The 20,562-nt window shown below is 37.8% G+C and overlaps 1 protein-coding gene across 4 annotated transcripts in view; it reads right to left on the bottom strand.

Moving 5' to 3' along the window:
- The window catches only part of chd3 (chromodomain helicase DNA binding protein 3), a 76,645-nt gene that overhangs the window by 27,416 nt on the left and 28,667 nt on the right, over positions 1-20,562 (bottom strand). For 2 of the 4 annotated variants that reach the window (XM_079585611.1, XM_079585609.1), the window contains exons 20-34: positions 20,328-20,459; positions 19,266-19,383; positions 15,234-15,358; positions 14,813-15,044; positions 14,497-14,663; positions 12,257-12,434; positions 10,672-10,758; positions 8,198-8,283; positions 7,654-7,787; positions 6,438-6,582; positions 4,046-4,211; positions 3,811-3,965; positions 1,255-1,489; positions 1,031-1,159; positions 717-845 (exon numbers count right to left, since the gene is read on the bottom strand). In XM_079585611.1, coding sequence (XP_079441737.1) covers positions 717-845; positions 1,031-1,159; positions 1,255-1,489; positions 3,811-3,965; positions 4,046-4,211; positions 6,438-6,582; positions 7,654-7,787; positions 8,198-8,283; positions 10,672-10,758; positions 12,257-12,434; positions 14,497-14,663; positions 14,813-15,044; positions 15,234-15,358; positions 19,266-19,383; positions 20,328-20,459 — 2,218 coding nt within the window. Of the gene's footprint in view, positions 1-716; positions 846-1,030; positions 1,160-1,254; positions 1,490-3,810; positions 3,966-4,045; positions 4,212-6,437; positions 6,583-7,653; positions 7,788-8,197; positions 8,284-10,671; positions 10,759-12,256; positions 12,435-14,496; positions 14,667-14,812; positions 15,045-15,233; positions 15,359-19,265; positions 19,384-20,327; positions 20,460-20,562 lie in introns of all 4 variants that reach the window. The other 2 variants (XM_079585610.1, XM_079585608.1) reach the window with 1 other exon arrangement.

Genomic DNA, 20,562 nt, shown 5'->3' on the forward strand with positions numbered 1-20,562 from the left:
TTGCTAAGCTTACTTATATAAACAACGTATAAAAAAAATATTAGCAAATATATTTTCAATGACAAATTTATATTGTCCCAAAAAATGTTTTTGTAAATATTGTCTTGCCACTTGAAGTACATTTTATAATATATTTTGCCATTTGAAGGTTTAACAGAACTATATTTAATATTTGAAAAATATGCTTTCTTAAGCCCTACTGTTTACAACATAAAGTGAAAGGTATACTATGTAACTTTCTTTGTTCAAAATTAACTAAATTTAACCATCATCAAGTCAATCATGAGTCAATAGAGAGAATAGAGAGAAGTGTCTCCGGTTACTTTGACGTGTGTCTGGTGTGTGAGTGTATGTTAATTTTAGGGTTGGTGATGTCACTAACCCGGGAGGAATGTCGTGTAGTCGCTACCAGCCGTTTGTTGTAGTCCTTAAAAAGCAATTTCTTTAAAAGCAAATATCTTCCTTTGCTTTGAGCTTCGTAACTTTGCAGATGTTGTTTATCCTCAAACAGCAACATTACACACTAACTAAAGTTAGAAAAGTGAAATCATAAACAACCACCCCTTTAATATGATTATTCACTCACATAATTTAATAGCTCAGGTAATTGACACTAAAGTTTAAATAAAGTACACATTGAGATGGCAGATTAAAAGTATTTCAACACAGACTAAACGCCACACAGCAGCTTTAAACAACCCAATGGTTGAGTTTACCTGTGAATCCTCCATCTGCGATGTTGAACATAAACCGTGGGCGCTCGGTGGGTTTGCCGTTACCTTTAGGCACGTCCTCCCTCTGTCCTCTGCCCTCCTTCCCAGCATCCCTTTCACCCTTCACCTCCTCTGTGTCCCGATGGAAGAAAGGAAAAAGACAAAAAAAATGTTTCATTTAGTAATTGGATGCACTTACTCAGTTTTTGTGACACAGACTGTACAAACGCCTTTGATTAGGTCGTTTTTACTCTTCTCTATGCCACTTTGAAACATACAAAATGCTAAGAAAGAAAGAGTAGCATTGTAACATTCACCTTTTTTGACATCAGAAGATTGATCCAACTTCTCTTTCTTTTCTGTTGTTTCTGTAGGAGACGTCACTTCACTCTTCTCTTTCTCTTCTCCAGTCTTCTCTCTTTTCTCTCCCTTGTCCCCTTTAGCCTCTGTAATGACAGACAACAATCAGCCCTCGACTCACAATAAATTGAACGGCCGGCCAATCAGCCAATCCGATTTCACCAGTTTCTGCCACTGGTACCTCTGCTCTCATCTTTAATGGACGGGGAATCAGACGTTTTCTCTGGGGAGGCGTCCTTTTCAGTGCTCTCCTCGTCTTGCTTTTCTTTCTCACTCTTTCCTTTCGGAGAAGACTGAGAAATGTCAGGATTTTCTTTCGTTTTTGAGTCATCGGATGCTCTGGTTGGACTTTCAGATGTCTGAGCTTTTTCACTGATTGCGGGATCTTTCTCACCCTCTTCCACAGTGGTGGAAGTCTGGAAGAAGAGAAAGAAACACTCTTTATTTGACTTTTCTCATGTCTTTACATGAAGTTGAAGTCTACAAACAAACACTCGCAGCGGTACTTCCAGCTTCTTTAGGCACCCCGGAAAAGCCATTTACAGCCATTCAAAAGCTGCATCCTGACAAAATAATGTTGTACCAAGCAACAAATAAATCATAAATATCTCATTATATTAAAACAGATGTTTATTTCATTACATTATAGCAGATGTTCTGCTAAGGACAGTCACTAATGCAGGATTTGGGACTGTTTGCTTCCTGCTTCTTCAGGGATCCATCCTGGAGCAGAGCTGTTTTATATTAGATTTGTTCAAATTTAGCTGAAAATAACCAAAAGTGCTTTGCATGTGGTTGAAACACCCACTTTGCAAAAGATTGTTAGAGATTTGGGACTTTAGATTTCCATCAGGATCTGTGGATCGTCATCATTTATTCGCCCTTGTGTTGTCCCAAATCTTTGACTTTTTCTTCTGCAGAACATAAAAGAAGATATTTTGAAGAATCTTGGTAGCCAAACAATTTTGGTGCCCGCTGATTTCCACTGACAAAAATACAACGACACGTTTCTCGAAACATCTTCTATGTTCCACATGAGAGTGAGTCAATGAAGACAGAAGGCAAAATCATATTTGGGTGAATATGCCTTTTACAGGTGAAACTTGAAAAATTAGAATATTGTGCAAAAGTTTATTTATTTCAGTAATTCAACTTAAAAGGTGAAACTAATATATTATATAGACTCATTACATGCAAAGTGAGATATTTCAAGCCTTTATTTGTGATAATTTTGATGATTATGACTCACAGATTATGAAAACCCCAAATTCAAAATTAGAATATTGTGAAAAGGTTTTCATAAGCTGTAAGCCAAAATCATCAAAATTATCACAAATAAAGGCTTGAAATATCTCACTTTGCATGTAATGAGTCTATATAATATATTAGTTTCAACTTTTAAGCTGAATTACTTAAATAAATGAACTTTTGCACAATATTCAAATTTTTCGAGTTTCACCTGTAAGTATAAACAAAAGCTGTTATATAGTCTGATCAAGGTCAAATATTTGTACTTAGGGTGTGAAATGTTTAAATTTGCACTGGTACTGACAAGTTGTACTTGTTCATTTTTACTTTAATATACTACCATTATAAACTATGGAGTATGGAGATTTTGTTTGAATGAAATAATTATTTTTATTCAGCAAGGATGCATTAAGCTGATCAAAAAGATACAGTAAAAACCTTTAAAATGTTACCAAACGAAAACTGTATTTCGCAAAAATATTAAGTAGCAGCACAGCTGTTTTCTAAATTAATAACAGTGCATGTTTCTTAAAAAGCAGCAAATCAGAATATTATAATGATTTCTGGAGGATCATGTGAAAAATGCAGCTCTGGTGAACATGAGATTTCTTTCAATCACATAAAATGATCTTACAGACCCCAAACTTTTGAAAAACATTATTACATTATTTAATTCTTAACAGATCATTAAAGCCACCACTAAAAGCAGCTTGTCTGAAGAACCAAAAGCAAAGCAAGCCAAACCAAACCAAAGCAAACATACACACATGCTCTCTCACACACTTTCTGAAACACTAGATTTATACCGACAAGTTTGTAGTAGTGTTTTGCAAAACCTGTGCAATAAAATAATCCCTGCCACAGTTTATCATGCTGGAGATTTTATATTCTTCTATTGTTTTTATTCTGAGATGACATTTAACAACCCCTAAACGTAAACCTAACCATCACACAAGCATCAAAAGTCATTATTTAGTATGCGTTTTCCTTGTGGATTGTTGGATGGTCTCCACAATGGTGATTTCAGGTTTTGCATTTAGTCCTCAAAATGTAGCCAACACACACACACACACACACACACACACACACACGCGCGCATACACACACACACACACACACACACACACACACACACACACACACACACACACACACACACACGTTGGGTTTCCATGTTTTTTATACTGTACAAACTGTATATTCAACCCCTAACCCTAAACCTACGCATCACAGAAAGCTTTCTGCATTTTTACATTTTCAAAAAATATCACTTAGTATGATTTATAAGCTGTTTTTTGTAATGTAGACCAAAAAATGGTCCCCACAAGGACAAGGATTTCAAATATTGGCATCTTCGTGGGGACATTTTGTCCCTATAATGTAGGGTTTACTTGAACCACACGCACACACACACGCAGCACACACACACACACACACACACACACACACACACACACACACACACACACACACACACACACACACTTACCTCTCCATGTTCTGTGCTTTCCACACTCTCCCCCTCCTTGCCTTCTTTTCCTTTTTCCTTCTCTCTCTCTCTTTCTGGTTCTGCCTGGGACTCGCTCTCATCTTTCTCCACCTCTTTCGCGCTCTTCTCTGTCTTGTCGGGCGGAGAGGGAGTGGCTGTGGGAACAGGTCACGGCAGGTAAAGTATCTGTGTGTGTGAGATTCTGCGTGTGAGGGTTTTTCAGGTGGGTTTGTACCTGGTTTGGAGGTGCACGGTGTGTTATTACAGCTCAGTTCAGGTGTGGGAGTGTCTGTCTTAATGGCAGGAGAAGAGGCTCTTGAAGATTTCTTGGAGTCCACAGTAATCTCTGGCTTCAGTTCAGGCATGCTCCATTTACCGTTAATGTGCTCAAACTCTTGCACCTACACACAAAAATAGAAACTTTACTGCACTTTTACTTCAGCTCAACAAGAGCAAAAACTCAAGAGCATGCATCAATCAATCAATCTGTCTGTCTGTCTGTCTGTATATCTATCTATGAAATAGGAACTACAGTAAATCTTAAAATTGTTTTGGTTACATTTTATTTTAAGGTGTCATTGTTACAGTGTAATTATATATTTAAGTACTGAGTAATATTAATTAACTACATGTACTTACTATATGGTTAGGGTAGGATTAGGGTTTGGTTGAGGGTTAGTTGCATCTAATTATGAATAATTTACTGTTATTACTATGGTAAGTACAAGTAACATATGTAACAAAGACACTGTCAAATAAAGTGTTACCTTTTTATTTTATGCTTTTAATTCATTGTTGTGAGTTATAAAAGGTTATTAAAAGCTCATTCTAGGAGCTATTCTAGTTGACTAATTAGTCTTAACTAGAAGACATGCACATTTAATTAGGCTGGCTTAGATATACATTTCATACGGACCGTTTAAATAAGACAGTTTTGCTTCCAAAAACAGCTAGGTATGAAAATATGAAAAAGTATGATTTGAAGGAAACACCTAAAAAACAGCACGAGACATGACGCAGTGAGACATGACCAGTGATGTCTGTCTGAAAGTGTATGGCTGTAGCAGCGAGGATTTAAGCTCATCCAGGAGGGTTTTATCAAGCACCATTAAAATATCAGTATCAAGACAATATATTACCGGTCAAAAGTTTGGGGTCGTTAAGATATTTGTATGTTTTTGACATAAGTCTCTTATGCTCACCAAGCCTGCTTTTATCTAATCAAAATACAGTCAGAACAGTAATACTATGAAATATTATTACAATCTTACTAATATATTTTAAAATGTAATCTATTCCTGTAATGGAAAAGCTGTATTTCCAGCAGCCATTAGTGCAGTCTATCAATGATGAAAACTGTGGCGCTGCTTAATATTTGTGTGGAAACCTTGATACATTTTTGTAGGATTTTTTAAATAAAAAGTTTCATTTGAAATGTAGCTTTTATTTTTATATGTTTATTTTAGCATTTATTTTTTGCAACAATGTAAAACTCTTTACTGTATATTCAACTTTAGTGTACTTTTGCTGAATAAAAACATTTGTTTCTTTTTTTTAAAAGGACTTGTTGTACCGATAGACGATTATATCTATTACTATTATTATTATTATTAAATTAATATTACAATTCATTTTCCCAACCATAATTCATAGCGCATAACCAACGCAATGCGAGGATAATAAGATTAGATAGATTAGCTTACTCATTAAAAACCTTTTAAAAACATTTAAATCTATTATGCAATGAATTATATAATAACATCTTTATTATGCTATAATAATAAAATCTTTAATAGGCTTTCAAAAACAACTGGTTTAACACAAAATACTTCTCTTCTCATTTTTTCTCTATGTATTGGCCACAAGAGAAATATCTGAGAAATATTAAGACAGTTATATAGTGTTATCCGCATATGAGACCCGTGCTGGCAAAAAGAGGCGGTAATACACAGGCTAATTTCGAGCTACAGGCAAAACAAGTGAAATATGTCAAGTTTGGTTGCATTGGAGGTTTTCACAAAAATTAGTTCATTAAGCCCTCATCCAGCGATCCCGTAATGCTCCAAATAGCAATTAAATTTAAAATTAAAATGATCTTTATTTGTTTGTTTCCACAGAGGTTTACCTTCCTAAATCTTTCCTTTGTTTTAATAATCCATGAGAAATTGCTGGGGGATTTTCTGCTCATTTCTTGACGACTGGTGCTTCAGACAAGTGTAGCTCATTCATTTTTTTGTCATACATCGTTTTGAAGGTGTTTTTTAATGTAGAAATCGAGAAATGGAAATAAAAATGCCTGGGTCACATATGTTACATAAGTAGATTCATCTCTCGTTGTCTCTGAGAGAATATGATATTAACGCCGTTAATGCCGCGTCAAGTGGCCAGTTTGGTCAGTTTTTTACTTTCACTTTCTGTAGTGAATAATTGACTAGGGTTTGAGACTTCTTCACCGGCATAACTCTCGCATAAAGTTTCACATTGCTAGTGTGATCTACTTTGGCTCACCTTCATGGTTCAAAACTGAAATATTTCCAATATTGAGATGTTTTCTGTATCACCAACTCCATCTTTGCTCTCAAAATGGACAACAATTCACATTTTACACGCGGCAGACCCACACTGACCTTTTTCTTAACCAGAGACATGACCCCTATACGTGTGAGAACCGGCTGCCTGCAGAGCCCCTCGCGCGGGACACCGTCAGCGAACGTCTCCGATCCGTCAGCCACCGGCTCACAGAGGTGCCTCATGAAGAGAGATACGTACGCCCTGCCAGAGAAACAAAGAAAGAAAAATGACGTTTACTTAGCAGAACCCAAGTCTGAAGTTTACACATCATTCTGTCAGGACCACTATCGTCACATACGATTGACAGTTAGCATACAGTTTGGTTTGTTGCGGTATGGTTCTGTTCTGTGCGCATCCATCCAGGATCACGGATGAGAGCAGCAATAACCCCTCTTAGGGTAAACAGCACAAAACCAACATGAATGTATTGCAGATATCAATAATTAATTTTAATGTACAACATAATTCGAGAATTTAGTCTGATTCGAAGGGGAATCCGAATGCCAAATCCTGACTGACGAGAGGTGGAGCTGGGGAGGGAGGAGGGTAATGACCTCCTGAGAAAAGCTGCTGATAATACTGAAGGAGCTTATATATGTATACAGTGATAGGCGTCGTATTCCTATAGGTAGACGTGGATCAGCTGAGAGTAAGCTGATGCGAGCTTGAGTAACGTGACCTGAACTGACACTACACTTGATAATTGACCCTTCGCGGGGAGCTTGATTGACAGGTGATCTGACCAATCATACTTCGCCATCCGCCATTTTGTCCGACAAAGCAGTCAGGAGAGTTAGTAGATTAACATGGGAGGATTTGAACTTGAAAAAGCGGAGTGGACTGATGCCTTTCTGCGGTTAAAACAACATTCCTTCTTATGTTCATTCATGTTTATTTGATGCTATAAATAAACTAGAAGGAAGAGATGATCGGTTCACGAGCAGCTTTACCTGAGGCTCTACAGCGATCTGTCATTAAAGAGCCACAAAACGTTATTTATTGTTTAAATTTCTTTTTAAAAAATGACCAAATTTGAAAGGTGAGACTATGTTTAATATGTTTAATATCAAAAGTAACCGAAAAGTAACCTGGTCTGTCAGCTCGTTGTCAGTCTCCTCTCTGCTCCGCGATGTGTTTTTCACTGCGTGAGAACATGGTGTGTGTGAGAGCGGCGTAGCTTGTCGGACATAGCAACAGTAACTAAGGGGGGCGGGTCTTTGCGAACGGTCAATTACATATTCCAAACACATCTACTGGTAAAGAAAGTCCTACTTGAACTCTTTCTCGCTCTTGCCGCGGAGGTCTCGCACGAGCCACTGGCAGGTGAAGGCGTCCTGAGCGGGCATCCCCCAACGCATGACGGCATTCAGGAAGGCTTTTCTCTGACGCGTGTTAAAGCCCAATACCTGACCAACACACACAGACACACGATTAAGCAGAGGACCGCAGATTCAACATTTATGTAAATTGTTTTAATCTAATCAGACCTCATATGAAAAACAGACATGGATTTATTGCCATCATGAAATATTACTGGGCAATTCTCAAAACTGGAAAAAATTTAGCCCAGTTATCTCCAGCTGTGTGTCAGTCAATTTAATTATGAGAGGCACACATCCAGAGACGCTGTATATACTGGCCAGATAGATAAGCAAACACTGGGAAAATACACTATTATCCACATTAAACTGTGACCAATGGGCTTATGTTGATTTTACACTAAGCACAAGGATGTCTTTATATGGCCATTTGCAATAGCTGTGCCAAAACAAACGAACAAATAAAGAAAAACTAGACAAAAATAAATAAGCGATACCTCAATGTTGCCACCCACTCTGGCCAACAGGGGTGGAAGTGGTTTATCCTTTTCGTTTCTGAGCTGCCTGCGTGACTGTCTGCGACCTGGACGGGGGGGAGAGGAGAGTCAGCCAAGATATCAGTTCAACATGTCCATCTCACCGAGCCAGCACCAGGAAACAGGGTTACAGCACAGGAAGGATACATTATCCTGAACAGCTGCAATACATAAACTGTGAATATGCCTCCAAAAGAATAGCAAAACCTGACAAAACTACAAGACGTCCCAATACAGTACCAAAAGGGACACACATGGACAAAAAAATTACAATTAAAGTCTAAAAGGTGCCAAAAGAGGTGTAGGGGTGGGGTGTAGTAGTTATGACTAGATTTGTACATGCTTGTATGTGCAAACTCACTGCCATTAAGCTAGGGTGTTTCTAAGGCTATGTTAACACTGTCAGTCCAAATCCGATAACTTGTATATCCGATTGGAATCTGATCTAAAAGTATTGACTGTTCAAATTGTGTATCGCAACTGTTCAGATCCGATTTGTGTGTCAAATTGTGTATCGCAACTGTCCAGATCCGATTTGTGTGTGAAATTGTGTATCGCAACTGTCCAGATCCGATTTGTGTGTGAAATTGTGTATCGCAACTGTTCAGATCCGATTTGTGTGTGAAATTGTGTATCGCAACTGTTCAGATCCGATTTGTGTGTCAAATTGTGTATCGCAACTGTTCAGATCCGATTTGTGTGTGAAATTGTGTATCGCAACTGTTCAGATCCGATTTGTGTGTCAAATTGTGTATCGCAACTGTTCAGATCCGATTTGTGTGTCAAATTGTGTATCGCAACTGTTCAGATCCGATTTGTGTGTCAAATTGTGTATCGCAACTGTTCAGATCCGATTTGTGTGTCAAATTGTGTATCGCAACTGTTCAGATCCGATTTGTGTGTCAAATTGTGTATCGCAACTGTTCAGATCCGATTTGTGTGTCAAATTGTGTATCGCAACTGTTCAGATCCGATTTGTGTGTGAAATTGTGTATCGCAACTGTCCAGATCCGATTTGTGTGTCAAATTCTGTATCGCAACTGTCCAGATCCGATTTGTGTGTCAAAATGTGTATCGCAACTGTTCAGATCCGATTTGTGTGTGAAATTGGGTATCGCAACTGTCCAGATCCGATTTGTGTGTCAACTGTGTATCGCAACTGTTCAGATCCGATTTGTGTGTGAAATTGTGTATCGCAACTGTTCAGATCCGATTTGTGTGTCAAATTGTGTATCGCAACTGTCCAGATCCGATTTGTGTGTCAAATTCTGTATCGCAACTGTCCAGATCCGATTTGTGTGTCAAATTCTGTATCGCAACTGTCCAGATCCGATTTGTGTGTCAAATTCTGTATCGCAACTGTTCAGATCCGATTTGTGTGTGAAATTGGGTATCGCAACAGTTCAGATCCGATTTGTGTGTGAAATTGTGTATCGCAACTGTTCAGATCCGATTTGTGTGTCAAATTGTGTATCGCAACTGTTCAGATCCGATTTGTGTGTCAAATTGTGTATCGCAACTGTTCAGATCCGATTTGTGTGTCAAATTGTGTATCGCAACTGTTCAGATCCGATTTGTGTGTCAAATTGTGTATCGCAACTGTCCAGATCCGATTTGTGTGTCAAATTGTGTATCGCAACTGTTCAGATCCGATTTGTGTGTCAAATTGTGTATCGCAACTGTTCAGATCCGATTTGTGTGTCAAATTGTGTATCGCAACTGTTCAGATCCGATTTGTGTGTCAAATTGTGTATCGCAACTGTTCAGATCCGATTTGTGTGTCCATGCCGCTCTTGCATTTTCTGGAATTTCTGAGTTGGATTCTATGGCAATGGTATCGCATTCGTAGACATACGCCAAAAACAACAACTGCAACATGGAGGGGTTTGCAATACTGTTGTTGTCTTGTCTTCACAAGATAGGTTTGATTATACCATCTAGATGCTCAAAACTGATCGGGTGAATGCACGTTTTAAACAGCTTATTGTACACGTAAGTTAAACACTGTTCTAAACTAATGCATGCTGCATTGTATCGCACACACATACGTAGCTCACACATCAAAAGCGCACAGCACACAGAATCATTTGCAGAAATGTATTGTCAACATATCCAACACAGCCTCGAGCTTCAGACTTATTTGTTCGTTAATGACGTAATCAGATATTGACTCAACTTTAATCACATAAATGTCAACTTAAAAACATTTGTAAAGTTGTTCAACCCCTACCTGTTACATGTTCACTAGTTTTGAGTTTCTTGGTTTTTGGTATTTGGATTGTTATTTTTAACAAATTCCCCGTGAAAAAATCACGTTTTTGTCAAAGACTACATCTAGATCGGATTCAGAACGATGATCAAAACATAGATGGAGTAGATCGAGTCCATAAACAATGTGGGAATGGGCAGTAAGAGTGTGTCAGTGCGTTTCTCACCCTCAGGTCTCTCATCAAAGTCCTCATCCTCCTCCTCTGAGCCCACAGAGTATTCTGATTGGTTATCTGAAATGTCAGCATGCCACTCTGCAACAGCATATAGAAAAGAGCACGTCGGTAATGAACACTAAATTCAAACCATAGTACAGAGTGTGTTCAGCCGTGGTCAAACAATTTACATGCACCGGAATCCTCAAATAAACCCAAGCAAAATATAATATATCAGTTTGGCAACTCTCTCCAACAGTGGAAAAAAAGACAGATTTGATTATTTCAGATTTGCCTCTTTAGTGACAAAATGTTCTGTATCTCCACTTATAACCATCCACACACATTCTATTCAAATTCCACTGTCAACGAGAATGATTTAGCCCTACAGGAAAACAAAGGGCTGCTTAAACAAAACAAAAAAAATGAAACCCCACAAAAGTCAATTAGTGAAGCACAGGCAACTCTCAAATTTTAAAAAAGCCCAGTGGATTGGATTTGCGATATATTCTGCAGAGGGTATGCCGCAACATTACAACCTTGCAAGTCAGGATGCTTGGATACACAAAGAAAAGTATGTGTACTCACAGTTTATCTTAGTTATCACTGTAATTATGCAGCCATAAGCGCCACTGCGAAACCATAAATTCTATATTGTTCCTTTCTGGAGAAAACCTTCTGTTATTTGTCTTTTTCCAGACCATTTTGTTTGTCTCTTTTTGACACATAAATGAAAAGCTGCCACACTTCGGCATCCCCTGGGTGTTGTGGATGTTGCTGTTTTTGAGTCAACTGCATGTGGCTGTTCTAACCTGACCGAAGCAGCAGTGTGTGGGATATGCTTTTTCTTTCCCACTCAATCAAAAGTAAAGTAGTAAACCACATGCCGAGAATGAAACTGCTACAAGATGTAATTTCGGAGATTTAAAAGAGATAATATGCTGCATTTATATGACAAGCATAAACATGGTTTGTTGTAATAAAAGGCAAGAAGAATGGGCTAATTAGAATACAGTGGGGTCCAAAAGTCTGAGACCACACTGAAAATCTGGGATTCAAGCTCCACTTTAAACCATGACGGACATAAAATATTAGAAATATTTCAGAATTTATGGGTTACTAATAAAATTATCATGTTGTGTTCGGATGTTGGTGATTGTGAACGCAGTCATGTGAGACGCTTCAGGGAGGGAATTAAAACTAATCTCAAGCATTTCAGAAATGATCAAACCAACATTTGAGATGCTTTTGAGATTAAATTGATCCACTGGTTAGTCATCAGTTATCAATCACATCCACAGTTGAGGCAAAGTCACGTAAGTTTTTTGTTGTGCATCAAAGGATTTTATTTATGTATTAAATGTGTTTCCATCATAGATTAAACTAATGTATTCTTATCAGATAAAAAGTATATCCACCTCAATAATACGTTTTTTTATTCGCATTTTTAGAATTTAAATTCAGTGGTTTTGATGCGATATCCCAAAATGTGCATAAAAATAGGTTGATGGAAACATTGCTACTTAAGTGTAAAATGCGACATACCAAACACTAAGACATTATTGAAATTCAATCTGTAGGAAGTGATGGATTGTACCTTGGTCCTCCTGAGCTGCGTCATTGTAGTTGACCTGTTTGCGGACTCTCTTTCCTTTGCCAAGATTGCGGGCCAGATCTTCCTGCTGCTGTTCGTAGTGATGCCTCAAGAGCTTCTCCCAGTAATCAGGATCCACGTTCTCTTCCTGCTTAATGATCTCTCTCTCGATCTCTTCTATCTGGAGACACAATTCAAGTGAGATCTCCTTAATATTTTCTTTAGTTGTTTATTTTCATTTTTGTATTTGTTTCTCATGGAGACCAAAAAGATTTAATAAAGAGCAAACAGAGACCAAGGGCCAGATTTACTAACAGCTTACACCAGTGCAAACCATCTTTTGCCGTTAAAAAACTATTGTCAGGATTTACTAAAGTGAAAAATGACCGCTTAAACGGCGTGGACAGGGTTATTTTTGTGACTGACCTTATTGCATATGCATTTGTAGAGGTTTCTCTTTAAGATGCAAAATGTATGGAAGGTGAGTATTTAAATCAATCATTTAAGGTTTGCGCGAGTCAATTTACTGGTATTTGCGCCATAATTTAATGCCCCAAAAAAAGCATGTCTTAAACCAGATGCTAAATTGTGCTGCTCTTGGTAGATTGTGTTGGTCATTATGGAAATTATCAGCTGCGTCTGTTTTTTAATTTGCACATTGTCAGTAGATCACGCGCAGAACTACACTCCCATCGGCACTTTTTTAGAATTACGCTCTCACGTTAATTCGCCCCGTTTAGTAAATCTGGCCCCAAGACTCCTGCTTATCACATGTTTCTCTTGAAAAAAAGAGCCCAATAATCTCCAATATCCACTATAGTAAAGAGATCCCAACACACTCAACACCTCTAAAAGTCAGAGATATCAAAAGAACTCAAACATTTCTTATTAAATTCTTGCAAGAATTTAATCAGCAATATGCTATCCACAATACTTTTATAGCAGTATACTCTTACCATATGTCAAAAATTGTCCCATTTACATCCAATCTTAGGCCATGTGTCCACCAAAGCATTTTTAGCTAAGCGTTCACTTCGGCAGCGCTGTGTTTTTTTTCAGTTGAGAGAGATGCTTTGCTTCCTATGACACTCTACAGATAAAGCATTGTGGAAAATTCACGTATCTACCCCGTAGTGATAAAATAATATTCTGCATCAAATTTATAGGCAGGACAAGCAGTTTGTTTAGGCTTGGTTTGTAGGGAATTACAAACATGCACACATATATTAAAACGCACATAACTATTAAATTAATTCTTGATGCGCACATGAGTGTTTATCACAGGTTCGCGTTTAAAGTCTGTGTAGAGAGAATGGTGTCGTCTTAGCGGGCTCTAATTTAATAACAAATCATCCTTTCGATGGAAGTGAATCAATCAAAACTAACTTTAGTTGGAAAATAACATTATTCAAGAACCGCTATAAAGCCAAAACAATCTGTTACCTTAAATTATACGTTTATCTCTGTAAAGCAGCTTTGAAACAATCTACATTGTTAAAAGCACTATATAAATGAAGATGACTTGACTTGACTTGACACGGACAAAGTTTAACACTTTTCAACTCTCAGCGACCGCTCAGTGCCTAAAACCACAGCGTCCCCATTGAAAACAATTGGAAAAATATGCTAGCCTCTGGGAAAAACGCTCAGTAAGAGTTTCGCATAATGTACATTGCATATAACCTAATTTCTTGAAACGAAAAGTCTGAAACGGTACATTCGAAGATTCAGTCTCTCTAAACTTCTCCTTTCCGAGTGCCAGTGCGAGCGTGTGTTAGAAACAAAACGCCAATCTGAATTTTAGCTCCGGATCTTGCTCAGCTCTTGATACACAGTGATACGAATGACACCGTTGGTTTTTTATGTATCAATTCCAGCAAGAGTCCTCGTTCTTTTGAAGTGCATCAAACTCTTCCAGTCTCATCAACAGTGTTTGAGGGTCAAAGTAGATGTTGTTCACAGGCAACCAATGAACACCATAGACTGGCATTATGCATTTCGTAGGTTTGTAACAGGAAGAGAGACTGGAATTACCGACGACTCGTTTCAACAGTTCAGAAACAATTATTTATTTTAGGAGACGATCACTTTATTTGTCGTGCACTTTGATCTTTAAAACTTTGCAGACCTTTTACATTTACAATCAGCGATATTACACACTGCATGAAAGGTAATATTTAAAAAAGCATAACAGGAGCACTTTAACAGTCCCACTATTTGATACTGCTCAAAAGGTCTCCTACCTTGTCATCTTCTCTGACATTGTACTGGGCCACCTTGAAGGAGCTCAGATACTCGTTCATGTTCTGCATGTCAGAGTCATCTGTGGCATCCTGGCTGCGGTCTAGCAGACGCTCGATGGCGGCGTTGTCGTAGTGAATTACACTGCCGTCATCATCCTTATTGTCCCCTGCTGAAAAAAGAAACACACAGGTGAACCTTCAGTACAACAAAGTGTTTTTTGGTCATTCAGAGCGGACATGTTGGGCACAATCATGAGTTACAGAGAGTTTGTTGATTCCTAGGTTCATTCAAACTGATTTATCTTATCAATCTCACCCTCAATCTCATCCTTGAAAAGCTCCTCAGTGCCAAACTTGAGGATGTCGTCCAGCTCTTGCTTAGACATGGATCCGGCTTTTGAGCCCAGACCGGGCCGCACCACCAAGTGTGTGAGCATCATCTTCCTTTTGGCCACCTGAGTGATTCGTTCCTCGACCGAAGCCCGGGTCACAAACCGGTAAATCATCACTTTATTGGCCTGACCAATGCGGTGAGCTCGACTGAAGGCCTGAGAGAAAGAGGCAATATTCAAGACGACTTAGAAAACTGCTACATTAAGCTTAATAAAATATGTTTAGCTTTGAAACCTCACAGATGCTATTAAGAGTTTCCCTGTCCACTAGATGTAAATCTACAAAGAAAATAGCCGGAACAAAACCGCCAAGTGTGACACAAGTAAAGTGAATATCTGATGTACCTGAATGTCATTGTGGGGATTCCAGTCAGAGTCAAAGATGACGACTGTGTCCGCAGTGGCCAAGTTGATGCCCAGACCACCCGCCCGTGTAGAGAGAAGGAAACAAAACTGACACGCTCCAGGAGCTGTGAGACAGACAGAGAGAGATTTAATGCAGATATTTAAAGTTACACTATGTACACAACATTAACAAAATTTAAATAATGAATAAATCATCAATACATCTTCCCAAAAAAATAGTTTTGTCTTCACTATGGTAAGCCTATTATAAAAGTGTTTATATTTTAGAGCTGTCGGGATGGTTTTCGAGGGAAATTGCGTACATGCGTCCCTCGCCCGTGCGTGTCTCATCATATCCATAAATAGAGAAGTTTCTCTGGCTACTTTGATGTATGTCTGGTCTGTGAGTGGCAGAGGTTAGTTTTACAACGAGCGAGAAAGGTTGACATGGAGCCGCTAAATCTCAAACTGCTGGCAAAAAGAGACAAAGACAGAGCTCGTAATAAAACAAGAATCAACATTGGCTTGGCTTTTCGGGGATGGCGAGAACTGAAGGATTTGAAATGTTGTAAAAGCGAAGCTGAGATGATGTTTTTATCACTCAACAGGTGAGTAAAGTATTTTAATGAACAGATAAATTGCCATATGTATCTCTAACAGAGCTCATTGTAATGCATTATCTATTGTGAAGGGGCATTTCATTATGGTTGTTGCAAAACAATATCCTGGAAATCCAGACCCAAATCCGAAAGATTAAGGATCTGGGATTGAGTAATGAAAATCGCCCAGCTCGAGGGGCGGCACCAAGCATGCATTTGAAAATCTCACTGCAAGCAAGTGGATAACACTACGACCAATCACAACAGTTTTCGCTAGGCCCCATACGCTTCGCTACCAGCGGTGCTAACTGGAAGATTAGACTCTTGCCATATCCGGTCACCAAAACAGCAAAAACGTCCTTCTTGCAAAGGAATGATTTGAGCGCCGTCTTTTGTTCCTCTTTTAGATAAAAAGCCAAGTCTAACTCGTTCATTGTCGCGGCAAAAGCCGTTTCAAACAACTGGTGTTCATCCATAGCCATCTTGCAATGTTTACTAATGACTTCGAGCTCGCCTCTGGCCCGCCTATATCAGATACACCGATGTGATTTGTCCCAATTCGCATACTACCTGTCCTAAATAGTATTCGAAATTAGAATTAGTGTGTCCCAAATCGTAATATGTTGAAATGAGTATTCGAAAGATAGCCGGATGAGATGGATAGATAGATAGATATGGATGGATGGATGGATGGATGGATGGATGGATGGATGGATGGATGGATGGATGGATGGATGGATAGATGGATAGATGGATAGATAGATAGATAGATGGATAGATAGATATGTCTATGGGATTTTTCCGAGTTTTGATCTGCAATTTTAGGAAAACCTTAAGTCTGGTCAGTCTAAAATGAGGAAGCAACTCGAGTCAGAACAGTTTGAAGGTCTAGTCTGAGTTTGGTGGTTGTAGCTTGAACAGTTTAGGAGGAGTAGCGTGGAGAAATTTAGTCTAAGAATAATAATAATCTTTAGTAACAAGCCAAATTAATAAAAAGTGTTAAAAAACGACTTACTATGGTATGTGCGAGTCCAACGGTTAAGTAGAGAGGTTTAGATAAAGGGGTTTGAGCGCTTAATTATCAGTATCTAACCTGAAGAAAATATATTTATTCAATGTTATCCACATTATATTTCATAAGCAACAGCATTGTGAACTTTTGTAAAGATAAGCTTGGTCGTGTACTTTTAAATGCATCATTATGCAAATTGAAAACGCATGAGGAGAGTTATCAGCAGGAAAGACCCACGACTGGAAGATCAACGTGCTACTAAATTTCTCTCTGAAACGGTAGGAAATTAAATTAAATTTAATGTGGAGGATTTTAACTGTGACAAGATGATTGACAGGACAGTTTAAACGGTGACCGGATGCACGTAACTATGCGACAAGATGTGTCCCGAACAAGTTAAGGGTGAAACTTGTGTTGTGTGTTTGGAAAATCCCAAAACGTGATGTAGAAATGTTCATAGCGTGATAAGATTTTTGTCATACATTTTGGCCACCCAAAAAGTCATCATAACAAATAACACAAACTTCAATAAAACCCATTCAATCAACCTCAACACCACAAAATACCAAAATAAATGATCCCATAAACATAATACAAAATATAATTATAGCACCACTGTTGTTCAAATGTTTATATATCTTTCGATCCTCTGGAACATTCAAATTCACCAACGGTTCCAGACTTTACAAACGCTTTAAACAGAGGACTATGTCTGTTCTCGAGTCATTTTGTCCTATTGTTTTACTTACCCAACAATAAAATAAATCAACTGCCATTTTAAGACATTCAGCATTTGCATAAACTTTTCTCCACATCTGAAAAACAACTGACTCAAAGAATGCTCAAAGAATGGATTGAGTCTTACAAACAGAGAAAAATAGCCTCTCTAAATTCACCAAACACATTTATCATCAACATTTGGACTGGGAAGAGAGGAGAGGTTGAGGGGGGGGGAGTAAAGATGACTTCGCACTGACATTTGAATAGCTATTAAAACCAAACCAAACCTCTGGCTCAGTGTTTCTCAAACATTTCAGACCACCTTTGCTCAAGACCATCCACGTACCTAGTGGCACATTTTTTCTCTTGAGCACAAGCTTAAGAACTGTCTGTGAATGACAGATGCATTTTGATTAATATGAATATTCCTGTAGTCCAAATCCCACCGCTGCAAGACCCTCATGAGACTCACATATATCTTTACTGGCACTTAAAAATATTCTGGCACACGTTTGGAGAGGATTTCAATGTAACTGCATGTGCAGTTGTTTTTTAAACAAATAATTACCAAATGCATTTAAACTTTTTATCTCTTACACTTTCTCCCATCATTCTAGAAGCGCTCGCAACAGCTCTGTGTCAAACTAGTTTCATTATTGATATCATGTGCAAAGTTTTTTGAGTTTAAAGTAGACTGCTCTTAAAGCTTGATGCGATCTAGCATTAGAAGGCACTCACGTATTCTGAGGGATAATAATATCTCACCCGTTTCTTAATCACCTCAGTTTTTGCTGCTCTCTCTTTAGTGCAAATACTAAACGTGTTAAAAGTAGGGCACAGCTTGACATTCATACAGGGTTTCTGCGGGTTTAATGAAGGTAAGACTTTTTAAAGACCCCTTTAAGACCAAGTAAAGAAAATGTAAGGAATAAATTGAAGGGAAGGGATTAGATATTTTATTTATATATATATATATATATATATATATGGATATATATATATTTATATTTTATATTTATATTTATATATATATATATATATGGATATATATATATATATATATATATATATATATATATATATATATACAAATAAAATATCTAATCCCTTCAATTTATATATATATATATATATATATATATATAGTATATAATATATCATATATATATATATATAGATATAATATCTATATATATATTATACAGATTATACAGCTATGAAACTTTTCACAATATTCTAATTTTGAATATGGGGTTTTCATAATCTGTAAGCCATAATCATTAAAACTATAACAAATTAAGGCTTTAAATCTCTCACTTTGCATGTAATGAGTCTATATAATATATTAGTTTCACCTTTTAAGTAGAATTACTGAAATAAATTAACTTTTGCACGATATTCAAATTTTTCAAGTTTCACCCGTATATATATATATATATATTGCAATGCATGTAACATATCATGCCATGACTTTATGAATTTAATATGTACTGCACTGCTTTAAGACCTTTTTAAGGCCTTAAATTTTAAGACCCGCAGAAACCCTGTTTCAGACAAAAATTTATATATATATTCTTATTTAATGTTATTGTAATTTTGTTTCATCATCTGGAAGCACCACAGTATCACTGCTGTAGCTAATTTTCCAAAATAATTAAAGAGAAATATTCTCAACATGTATATATGGTGAACTGCTGTTACCGTTGAATCTGTCGATGGCTTCCTGTCGGAGAGCTCCAGTAACGCCTCCATCAATTCGCTCATATTTATAACCCTCACAATCCAAGAAATCCTCCAGCAAATCCAGCATCTTGGTCATCTGCGGAGGAAACAGAGTGTGTAAGTGTGATCAAATCAAAATTACCATCCAAGTGGCTACCGTGGGCTCCATATTAGACGGCAATCATTAGAAACACAAAGCTGTATACAATTTAAATAGAAATAAAACATGGTCAATACAATTTAAAAAACAATATATTTTGTAATATTTTTAGTATTTTATATTTCCGCTGTGTACCACCTGGGGGCACTAAACATACCACAATTTGATAGTCCATGCAAATACAGCAGCTTCTTATGTGGCATGTGTAATGCCTGGTTAGACACATTGTACAATTTTGGGCTGTCAGATGAAAGATGACCAATCGTGGTGATTTCTGCAGTCGTGGCCCCTAAACGGTGATCCTACGCCGCAGAGTGAGAGAGGTTCAAAGACGGCTGATGTTGTCAAGGTCTTGCGACCAAAGACAGCCTGCAATAATTTTCTGACAGTGTCAGAACTTTAAAATGATCATCTCAACATCTACTGACTAACCAATAAAAATGCAACATGAAATGGCGTATTGATCAACACGACATGACGCAAAAACTCAAAACTATTTACCTCAAGCTTCATTTGTAAAATTTGCATTGTCAAGTTGGCCTCTTTTCCCTAGACATGACCGCGACCTCTTTTTTTCAGCGCACATAAAAACCACAATTGCCAAAATGTCATTCATCTTGCTCTGTTTGTTCACCACTAGCACATGCTGATGAAGACGTTATATTCTTCTATACTAACTTGCGTCGTAGCCTACGATTCAATAGGTGTCATCCTCATCATCATCCTACAGTCTACATACATGCCGTACCCAAGTTTATTAGATCCATGTAAAACAGTGTGACCTGTAATGATCTTATAGCATTGCCCAAATCACACAGTCTGTAGCAGGAATTAATAACAGGCAGTGTGAATGTGTATTTATATAACATGTGCGTCTGTACCTGAGAGAACACCAGCACTCGGTGGCCTTGTTCTTTCAGTTTTCTGAGCATTTTCTGCAGCAGCGTGAGTTTCCCAGAAGCCTTTGTGAGACCGACACCTTCATACGCTCCACTTGGTGTTTTGGGAGCTTCCTGCAACACACAAACATAACAAAACAGCCTAAGATACATATATGCTCAACTAAAAAACCCTGACAACATTTTAACCAATTTGTCTGACAGCAGGTGGCAGTAT

The sequence above is a fragment of the Phoxinus phoxinus genome (assembly GCF_949152265.1).
Source record: "Phoxinus phoxinus genome assembly, chromosome: 2".
NCBI classification, from domain to species: domain Eukaryota; kingdom Metazoa; phylum Chordata; class Actinopteri; order Cypriniformes; family Leuciscidae; genus Phoxinus; species Phoxinus phoxinus.